The 11,787-nt window shown below is 35.0% G+C and overlaps 1 protein-coding gene across 1 annotated transcript; it reads right to left on the reverse strand.

Annotated features, from left to right (window-relative positions):
* Positions 1 to 6,809: 6,809 nt before the first annotated feature.
* Positions 6,810 to 7,535, reverse strand: LOC127082563 (uncharacterized). The gene has a single exon (XM_051022797.1). It carries the CDS (start codon positions 7,533 to 7,535, stop codon positions 6,810 to 6,812), a length of 726 nt encoding a protein of 241 aa, XP_050878754.1.
* Positions 7,536 to 11,787: the final 4,252 nt, after the last annotated feature.

Raw genomic sequence — 11,787 nt, forward strand, 5'->3', positions numbered from 1 at the left:
TCTCTAGAATGGGAAATTCCCATATTTCATCTGACTGAGGTTGGGGATCCAATACCTGTAATTTATCAAACATATCAGTCTCTCGATGGCTTTGTTGGATATGGTGAACGTTGTGTATCCTGCCAAGTCATACATTTAATTTTAAAATACTGGTATGACATGACATAATGTTATAATTCTATTGGATGATAGTGTAAAACTAGTTTACACTGACAGTGCACTACCTTTAATATGATATTCATAGCATGTGGCCTTGTGAAGATGTGGAAGCCTCCCTTTTCCTGAAATGTTTATTTCTTTTTGTAAGTTAGGAATAAGGCTAAGAGGGGGGGGGGGGTGAATTAGGTTTAGAAATTTTATCCTGATTTGATAGAAAAAGGTTCTTTTCTTTTCTGGATTGATTAGGCGAAGAAAGCAATAAAGTGCAGAAGATAAAGCACACCCAGAATTATACTGGTTCCCCTCACAATCCGAGAGTACTCTAGTCCCCTTACAATATGTAAGAGATTTTATTATAGTTAGATCTTCCTAAACAAGCCTCTAACAAAGTTATCAAGAACAATCCTCTTGAAACTTATTTCACAAGAAAAGAAAACAACCATTCCTTTTCTTGAAACTTATCTCTAACAATCTTGAATGATAAGTAACCACGCCTAATATCAAACAATCCTTGATACTTAGGAATTTACAGAGTGATTTGTGTAAGTAGAAATATTTTGCAATGGATAAGATTTAATCAAATGATTAGAATCTTCTTCTCTTTCACAATATGAAGGTTTAAGATAAAATGCTCTTTAAGTGCTCAAGGATACTTTTGAAGAGTATGAAATGAAAATGAATTTCAAAAAGTATCTTTTTGTGAAAATTATGTTGAAGAAATATGCAGAGAGGTTTTATAATTTGATTGAAAGAGATGAGTGAGTAATGAAGTTTTGAAGAGTATTTATAGTGGGAAAGCGTCCTTTCAAAACAACATGGTAATGGTTAGAAAAGTCTAAAAAATGTTAATGAAAAGATGTGAAGATTGCCATGAAAAGATATGATGAAATGGTGTAAAGAGTGAAAGAATATGTTTCAGATTTTTCAAAAATTAAACAGGATCAATCGATTGACATAAGGCAAAAATTGAAAATTTTAACTTGGACCAATCAATTGCTTCAAAGCATCAATCGATTGGCTCAACAAATGAAATGAAATTTTTAGAAACAGAAAATTCACTTAATCGATTGACACATAACACCAATCGATTAGTGCATAAAAAATGTGAAATTTTTTCTAAGTTAAAACACCTTTAAAAAATGAAATCTCCCTACTTTTTATCCAAAACCACAATGATGTTATAAGAAAGATTTTTAAAGAAGACACAATGCATGATCAAAAAACTTTGAGCACTAAGAGTGTATATGTCAAGAATTTCATATACCTTAAAACTTGATCCATGAAAGTCTTGAACAAAGTTTTGATAAGATCCTTCTTTTTCCTTCTTTTGATATGGAGAGTTTGAAATATTGTCTTCATCAAAATCATGATTAAAGCTTGTGTTCACATTCTCCCCCTTTTAGAGAGTAACACATACACACAAACAAGCATACAATCTTCTATCTCTTTGGCATTATCAAAAAGAAGGGAAAAGAAAATAATAACAACTAGAAAGTTATGAAATTAAACAAACATCCAGTACACAAAAGTTTAAATATTACACCATATTACACACAAAGACAGAACCATAAGTAAAGTACGAACAACCATAAGAACATAGAAAGACAAGGAAAACACGACAAAAGAACGAGAGATGCAATCACATATCATTCCCGTCAACATTGGAACCACCTCCTGGAAAATCACCTTGGAAAAGTTCCCATTGATCCATTCTTGAAGATAAGTGGCCAATCTCAGTCATGACATCTATTCTAAACTCGTGAAGATAGTCCATGATCATTTAGTTTGATGGTTGTACTGCTGGAGCTTCTAGAGGAATGTGGTTTAGAGAAGGGTTGATTTCTTAATCACTATGAGTCTCAGGCTGGTTTTCTACAACATCATATTCTAAATATTTTATCTCATGAGTTCTTTGGTTGAAAATAACTCCCATTTCCCGGTTGATCACCTTGATGCTGATGCAGTATGATAGCTTGTTCATAGAGAGACATACTTCATTTTCCAGATTTACATTGAAGTGATGAAAAATCCTGGTTAAAAAGTGAGCATAAGGTAACCCGTCTGCATGTTCATTGTGTGACAGCATGTGGCATAAAATGGTATGCCCCCAGTCTACACGAATGTTGTTCTTGATAGCATAGAGAAGTACCATTTCAGAATCAGTGATAATGCAGTGATTTGAGTATCTAGGCACAATAACATATACCAAGAAGTAATGAAGCATTCTATCATCAACGAAAAACTTAGCCGGTGACCAATAGACACGTTTTGGAAGACCTCCTAAGCTTTTCTTTCTCTTGTTATAAAATTGATCCTCAGACAATCTACTTAGACTATAATAAAATCTATGCTTATTATAGCCTTCCCAAAGAACTTTGGTTCTAGAAAACCTATATCCTTCAGAGGGAACACCAAGAATAAAGCTCAAATTGGTGGAACTCATGGAAATTGGTTCTCCTTTTACCACATAGGTAAGTTTGCCCTTCTTTAAAACCATGTTAGAGTAGAAAACTTTGACAAGTTCGGGATATAAATTATCAGGTTCACAAATTAGATCGCTTAAACCCAAAATCTCAAAGACAGAAGGAAAACTGAAAACTGATTTTGGAAAAGATATAAAAGATCCATATTTGGGTTTCATAATATTCTTTTGGAAGAAGAATTTTTCATACCTTTCTTGTTGACTTTGAGTGGTGAAGAGCCTTGAGAGGTCTAAGGGACCTCTGGAACTTGATGCATTTCCTTTCCCATTTACCTTAAGTTGAGAAGCCATAGCTTTTCTAAGAGAACACAAGTGAAGTAATGGAGGAAGAGGAGAGAATTTCCAGCTGGTCACTTATGAGAGAGAGTGATGAATTTTCTTAGAGTGAAGGTAGGGTTTTATTACCAAGGAGTAACATAAAAGGAGTTATGATGGGTCAATGTGATTGGACCATTCAATAAAAAGAATTAAATAAAAAATTAAAGTGAGATAAATAGAAAGACTAGGTAAAGGATTCACATGATACTAGGGAAGAGAAAACGTGTGTCAGTTTCCAAAAACAAAAGGTGGAATAAATGTGAATAAACATAGTAGTATAATAAGACAAAAGAAATTAAAAGAAATTAAAGGAGTGTAGAAGTATATATGCAGACTGCATTAACATAAATCATGCGCATGCCAAAAATAATTCAAGGACCAATCGATTGACATAAAGGGACCAATCGATTGGCAAGGCTTAAAACAACTTATTTTTAAAGGAAAAAAAAATTGGACCAATCAATTGCATGAAGCTTCGGCCAAATAGAAAAAAAAGGAAAATGACCATGGGCCAATCGATTGATGGTATTAAGCAATCGATTGTATGAAGCTACTGTTAGAAAAATTTGAGAAAAAAAATTAAGGACCAATCGATTGGTGTTAGAAGACAATCGATTGGCCTAAAAACATAAATTTAATAAAGGAAAATGTGAAGCATTACAAAAACAAAAAATAAACATTTATTCATCAAACATAAATTTAAATGAAGAAGAGTGCATGTTGTCGCATCTCGAAAAATACGATCCCTCACGATGGTCGCAGACAAATTTTAGTTCGAACAGAGTCGCGACCGAACTTTATTTATCCCAATGAAGGAATAGGAAAATATCGATAAAACCTTTGAAAAAATAATAATGTTCGTCGCAACCATATTCGGGTTCGGGAGTCGATTACGCAAGGGGAAGGTATTAGCACCCCTCACGTTCGTTGTACTCAACGGGAACCTTTTAGTTTAATTTGCGATTTGAATGTTAACTTATGTTGTTTGTTTTTTTCGAATGAATAAAGGATAAATAGAGATGGATGGAAACCTCATAAAGGGGGAAAATGGAGGTTTTTTTATTAGTGTGCTCGCCAAGATCTTGCAATCTCGTGCCTACGTATCCTTATGGTGCAATAAGGAAATCAAAGCATTCGTAGTTCGGAGAACTACAATTGGTTGGTGTCTTTTAGTGAACAACTGTTTAGATCGCGTTCTAAAGGCTAAACGTTGGCTTGTCTATTCTCATAGGAGGCTTAAGCACTAGTTTAGTATGCGCATTAGAAAGGATTAAATAGTGTTCTTTCTGAAAAGAGCTTTGATCACACGGGGGTGACAAGTTAGGTTAATATGTTTGATTTTTTGTTTGATTGGTTTCAATCTCATGTGGGCGAGAAAAAGATAGGTTTGATATGTTAAGAAGTTTTGTTGGATGACGATTACTCAGATAGTCGAGTAAAATAACTCGTATCTTAATAGTCGAGGAGAGGAATCGAAGGCTCTAGATCATCTCCCTTTTCATACTTAATTATGAGAGGTTTTGATAATAGTTAAGGTGTTTTAAATGGATGACGAATAAAGGGATAGTCGAGTAAGACAACTCCTATCCTAATAGCCGGGAAAGGGAATAGAAGACTCTAGACCACTTTCTTTTTCATCTGAATGATTATGAAAATAAGTTTGCGCATGGTTGATGTGGTTTAGATAAACGACAAGTACTCGAATGGATGAGTAAGACAACTCATATCCAAGTATTTGAGGAGAGGAATCAAAGGCTCAAGACCATCTCCCTTTTCGTATAGTTTATTATGAAAATGATTTAATTAAGTTATAAGTTTGTGGAAAAATGACAATTGTTTGACTAACCGAGTAAGAGAACTCATATTCAAACAATCGAGGAGAGGAGTTGAAGGCTCAAAACCATCTCCCTTTTCATTTAGTTTGTTATAAGAATGTTTTGATTTAATTGGGTTTAGAGGTTTGTAGAGAAACGACAATTGTCTAACTGACCGAGTAAGAGAACTCGTAAACAATTGAGAGAGGAGTTGAAGGCTCAAAGCCATCTCCCTTTTCATCTCATTATTATGAAAATAATTTGATTTTAATTGAGTTAGAAATTTATGAAGAAATGACAATTGTCTAACTAACCGAGTAAGAAAAATCATATTCAAACAATCGAGGAGAGGAGTTGAAGGCTCAAAACTATCCCCTTTTTCATTTCTTAATACGAAAATGATTCGATTTGATTAAGCTTAAACGGAGAGAAATGACAACTATTTGAATAACTGAGTAAGAGAACTCATATTCAAATAATCGAGGAGAGGAGTTGAAAACTCAAAACCACCCCCCTTTTCATTCCAAAATGAAATGGTATTTAGTCGTGATTAGGTATCTTAATTAATTTTGAATAAGAATACTCGACATTGGATCGAGGTTTTAAATTTGCATTTACGAATGAATTGGATTTTAGTGAATCAATCATCTAGTCGATTATTTAATAACCGAATAGGTCTCATTGTAAGAAAGCCCAAGAGTAAGCTATGTGAGGTTGATGACGATGCTAAAAGCTATCGACTTATAAGGGTATGGGAATGGGCACGGTTGAATCGAGAATTGTTTTACTTTTATGGTTTAAAGTGGTTTGGGAATTGAATGGGCTTATCTTGAGAATGACTGAAATGATATTAAAATAAATTGATCAATATTTAATTAGAAAATAAAATTTATTTGAATTTGATTAAATTGATTAATTAAACTAATTAAAATTAATTATCAAAATTATTTAATTGAATTAAATAATTAAAATTAATTAACTAAATCAATGAAATAATGAATTGAATCGGTCACATGTGCTCAAGAACCGGTTTGTACGAAATGACAACATGATTAATGTCATACGCAAGGTCATAACACGGTGAAAGTATTCTATTGATATGTTAGAAATTTGGTGGCATATCGGCATGAAGTTGTCGAATCTGTGAAAATAAATATGATTAAACGTAATTAATGCAACAAGATCAAATAGCACCACACAAAATTATTTACAATGTTTACAATGTAATTTACAATAAAATGGGAGGTGTAACAATAGAAAAGGGTTTATGAATTGATGGGCTTAAGGCTAAACATGGTGATGGCCCAACAATCAAATGCATCACAAAATCCTAATAAAAAGAAAAGATGCACTGATATCATGGGAATACAACGGTGCACCTGCTACTCCCTTTCAAATTTCAAAATGAACTTGTCACATCGTGGCACATGGCAAGGTTATATAAGAACAGAAGAAAAATAAAAGCCAAATCTTCCTTCTCTCACTCGATTTGCCTCTGGGAATTATGATTTAACAACCTCCGAAATATCCTTTTCTTTTTGCGACACATACATTTACACCATAGATTACAGGAAAAAAGAATATTGAAAACCAAATTTCTCGACAAGATCAACAACAAATTCTTATGCATTTAATTACAAAGTTGCAACCAAATCCATAACCAAATAAAATAACCCAACTGCAAATGAAATCAAAGATATGAAAACAAACAAAACACCACCATAAAAGTAATGACTAAATCAAATTCATAAAGAAGAGAAGTAATATTACGGAAAAACGAAACTCGAATACACAAAGATTCAAGATGAAAACTCAATTTGCTTCTCACAATATTGAGGATTGAAGCTTACATTGTCATCATCATAATTGAGCGTGCGGCAGTGATTCAACAACATTTTTAATGAACTCATCAACATCATATAAACAAAGTGCATTTTTAGTAGATCCTCACAATAATTTTATCAAACCTGCGTGCTCTGTGTTGCTCCATTCGCGCACAAAATGACAAAGAGAACCACACTCCGACTAAGCTTGTGCTACCACAACCATATTGATGACAAATATTTGAACAAAGTTGGACTTAACTGCATATGAACATCCTCCAAAAGCAACATTGTACGGTGATTCGGATTCGCTGGCGAGGCCGAAGGTGTGAAGTTTGTTCGCGGCGCGAATGGAGGTCGGCTGGAAGTTGTTGTTGTTGTAGGTTGTTTCGCCGTGAAGGTTGTTGGAGGAGGGGTTTTACCGCGGCGGTGGTTTTGGTGTTTAAGGGGGTCTCGCCGGCGACGGAGGGTTTGGGATGGTGGTTGTGATAACAGTGTTTTGATGATGTGCATTCCGATGGAGGTTGGTGGAGTGGTGTGATGACGGTGTTTTGATGGCATGTATTCTGACGGAGGTTGGGGGAGTGGTGTGATGATGTGTGGGGTTGTTGAGGTGTCGACGTTTGTGGTAGACGCGTGCAGGTGAGGAAATGATGTGCAACAACGATAGTGTGAAAGTGGCGAAAGCTGGGTGGTAGGCTTGCGTGGCTGTGATGTGGTGAAGAAAATGAGGTGTTTAAGAATATGGTGGTTTGTGAGTGAAGAAGAGTTTTCCGTTTCTTTCTTTCCTTTATTTCTCAGCGAGAGGGTTAATGGAGGTTGTGGACCCTTGCTCCACTTTTTCTTTTTTTTCTTTTTATCGTTGTAACCTCCCCTCGATTGGAGAGAGAGAGTCTTCTTATTTACTAGTGGTCCACTCAGCTGACATCTATTGGCCATTGGGAGGAACATTTTTGTCCTCTAGTGAAGAAGGTGACTCCTCCTTTTCTCTGTACCATGAGTTATCACCCCAAAATTTTCTTTCTGTGGATCTTGTATGAGAGTGACCACATGGTGTTTTTCAATTAGAGGAAGAGAGATATTGTTTCATTAATTTGATTTTATTTAATAATATTTTTAATTGAATTCTAATTTTGATTGGATAATGGAATAAGACAAGGATTGCAAATGAGAACCGTGGATTAATTTTAATCGACGATCCTGATTAATCCAAAGAAGCACAAGCAATTTTAAAATGTCCAAAATTCCCCTTCCATATGATTTTAATTGATTTAAAACAATTTAAATCATCAAATAAAATAAAATTTGCACATTTCTAACTACACACGATAAAAATAAATGAGAATACGGAAAATTCTATTTATTTCTTTTGAACATTTTGGCGAAAGAATAAAAATAAAATGACTGAAAGTGGATAAATATCAGACAAAAATTTGCTCGAAAAATTAAATCGAACACACTAAAATGATCAGCACGAAATATACTTATTGAAAAAATACAGCGTTTCCTTAAATTTTGAAATAACTTTTGAACGGTTAAAAGGCTCATGCGGATCAAAACGCGACTGAAAAAGTTATCGAAAAATAAAATGAGCATACCAGATTAAGCTACTCGGACTGTAGATTAATAATACTGACGTCTGCAAGCTTGATTTCGAAACTTTTTACGTGCTGATTTTTCCCGTGCTTGAGGAATGATTTAACCAATTTGTATGTATATTCAAGAATTTATTCTGACTGATATTTTAGGTATTATTCACGGTGAAATGCATGTTATGATATACAACTGATGCAAATTGAAAATAAAATTAAATTTATAATTCAAAATGCCCGGACAGAATTGGGGTATGACAGCTGCCCCTATTTAATTACCTTGAACCAGAAGGTATGAATGAGAACAATCCTTGTACATTCATGGTGGAAGATGATTAAATATGAAAAGATCCAAATTTTGTCCTTCGAAATGCAAGGATAAATGCAGAAAGAAGATGCAGTAAAAAATATACGGTAAAAAAAGTTATTATAAGGTAAGATGAAACAATCAAGACTCTTTGGGAATTATCAGAACAATATCTTGAATGCCATGATCGAGATATTCCAACAATGGAATGATGCCTCAACTGAATCTAAGACTTTCTGAAAATCAGCAGAACATAGCCGTGTCTTGAATTGAACGCACAAGATTCTACGAGGATCAACGAAGTAGTATCCTATATGATATAATCGAGATATTCCAACAAGGGAATGATACCTCAATCATATCTAAGATTCATCGAGGATACTAAGAGAAGCATCTCTAAAACAAATGATACTCTTCAAAATAATGAAGCAATATCTCAAACAGGTAAATGGGATTCTTCAGATAAACGAAGCAGTATCTCAAAAAAACAAATGAGACTCTTCAAATTAATGAAGCAGTTTCTCTAACAGATAAATGAGATTCTTCAAATAAATGAAGCAGTATCTCAAATGTTTGTCTGTTAGGGGAAATTATTTAAAAAAGACTCCCTTTGGAGGAAATTTACTGGCAAAGCTCTGCAGGGGGAAAGCTCATAAGAGACTTTTTAGGGTAACCTCTGCTTGGGGAGCAATGAATGGCTGAGAAATAATTCCACAAGCACATGCAGGGTAATTACTCAATCGACTAAAATGAGAAAAGTCTGGGATACATATGAATGACCCTGGATCTTGTTATTTTGGTGTGATTTTTGTATGACATGGGTGGAAGTATTATGCATGGAACGATGCATGAGATGTATGCAGTATGCAATTGCTGGGGATATTTAGGATGTGTATGCGGGAATGCGAATAATTTTGTTCATTTTTTGATGGAATTCCCATATTGTAGGAGTGCTATGCATGGGGATGCTGGTGATTGATATGATTGTGTTTGATGAAATTCCTGTTTGGCAGGAATATTATGAATGAAATGATACAGGCGATGCATGTGGGAATGTAAATGGGTAATTGAATTATTTTTGTAGGATTTATTTGGTATCTGAAGAGATTGTTGGATAATACCATCATCAAATGGTTGATGGAAGATAGTGAATGTCGACATCAAAGAGTTGATGGAAAAGATCATCGTCAGAGGGCTGATGGAAAGTGAATTGTCATCGTCAAAGGGTTGACGGAAGGTAGAAGTCGTCATCAAAGGGCTGATGGAAAATAATATGTCATTGTCAAAGGGTTGACGTAATTTTCTTTATCATCGTCAAATGGTTGATGGAAAGAAACTTCACTATGGAGTGGCATCATCAAAGGGTTGATGGAAAGGGAATCATATATGTAGTATCATCGTCAAAGGATTGACGAAAAAGGTAAAGAAAGACATCACTAAAGGGTTGGTGGAAAAGGAATTATATATGTAATATCATCGTCAAAGGGTTGACAGAAAGAAACTTCACTATGTAGTGACATCATCAAAGGGTTGACGGAAAGGTAACTACCATCATCAGAGGGCTGATGGAAAATAATTTGTTATCGTCGAAGGGTGGACGAACAAAATGTATCATCATCAAAGGGTTGACGGAATATAATTTTCATCATCAGAGGGCTGATGGAAAAGAGTTTGTCATCGTCAAAGGGTTAACGGAATATAATTGTCATCATCAGAGGGCTGATGGAAAAGAGTTTGTCATCGTCAAAGGGTTGACGGAAAGAAACTTCACTAGGGAGTGGCATCATCAAAGGGTTGATGGAAAAGGACGATCCTCATCAGAGGGTTGATGGAAAAGAAACCTCACTATGGAGTGGCATCACCAAAGGGTTGGTGGAAAGAATGATCATCATTAGAGGGCTGATGGAAAAGAGACTTCACTATGGAGTGGCATCACCAAAGGGTTGGTGGAAAAGGAATTTTGTAAAATATCGTCATCAGAGGGCTGATGGAAAAGAGTTTGTCATCGTCAAAGGGTTGACAGAAAATAAAAAAATAGGTTATGTCCTCATCAAAGGGTTGATGGGAAGGATTTATTATGTTATGTATACATATGATGCATGTTAATGAAAATTTCTCGTTTTTGCGAGAAAGCTATATGATATGCAACTTCCTTATTTGGAGTGAAAATCTTGTGTGTTTATTGTATGTAGTGCATGTGGTAATGCAAGATGAATATTGGTTGTTTTTGGATTGATCTCCCTTTTTGAAGGTGAGACCTCCTGGGGAACAATGTTGATTGGGTTTGAGTTTATGAAGATGCCAGGAAAGTGGACTTTTATTTTTGGTAGTTGCCAATATGGATTGGACTTTTGGTTGGTGAAAGGTTTTGACTTCCCAACACGTTGTATTTTGACAATGCGATGATCAGAAGATAGATGTGGATGCTTTTGGTGCCCCAAGTTTGATATGTTGTTGATAGATTGTGTGTTTGTTCTTGAGACAACCTCAACTTCTTTGCCTGATATGCCTTGATGGCTTTGCAAATGATTTAATGAGCATAGCGACGTAATCAACGCATGAAGATCGTGCTCTTGCTCTGTCCCAAGGCTCTTTGCAACTTGTCTACCCCAATCTGTAGGGTCTTTAAAGGAATTCTCCTTTAAAACGAAACCTTGGGAATAGTTATGCCATGGATTGAACCAATTTTGCCCTAGTGTATGAATATTTCAGTAGTTTTCCCCTGATTGAGATTTTGAAAGGCTTGCCCTAGATAGACTGAATATTTTGAAAATATTCGCCTCCTTGATCAACTGATGCTTGGAGATTTGTCTTTTGACTGACCAATTCATAGTCATTAGATACCATGCCTATAATCCATAGGGTTAGGAAGTAGTCTTGATTTAGGTCAGCATTGACGAATGATTAAGTTCTTCTCTGATTGCTTTTTTGAAGTTCCTTGATGTCAAGTACTTACTTGCAGTTAAAATTGTTTATTTAATCAATGGTAATTTTAATGCGACATTCATGTAGGATTGAAAAATAATCTATTGAGGTGATAATGTGTGACGAATGAACCGTTAGTTCAAACGCATTGCTGAGTTAGCTAGTGTGTGAAAGATACATCAAGAATATGATGCTAATACAGGTGACTAGCAAATATTTAGGAGTCAGTTTACGCAACCTTGTTGTAGTATGATTTCAGAATAAACCCTACCTCAATTAGGTCTTTTAAGGGTTGTAACGTGGCTTGGTTCATGGTTATTGAAACAAAAGGATATAAGGCTCAACGTTTATTTTAACCCACCCTTTC

Source organism: Lathyrus oleraceus, chromosome 5 (genome assembly GCF_024323335.1).
Source record: "Lathyrus oleraceus cultivar Zhongwan6 chromosome 5, CAAS_Psat_ZW6_1.0, whole genome shotgun sequence".
Classification (NCBI taxonomy): Eukaryota; Viridiplantae; Streptophyta; class Magnoliopsida; order Fabales; family Fabaceae; genus Lathyrus; species Lathyrus oleraceus.

Coding starts and splice junctions, on each gene's coding strand:
- LOC127082563 (XM_051022797.1), bottom strand. CDS start 7,535: ATGGCCAATAGATGTCAGCTGAGTGGACCACTAGTAAATAAGAAGACT.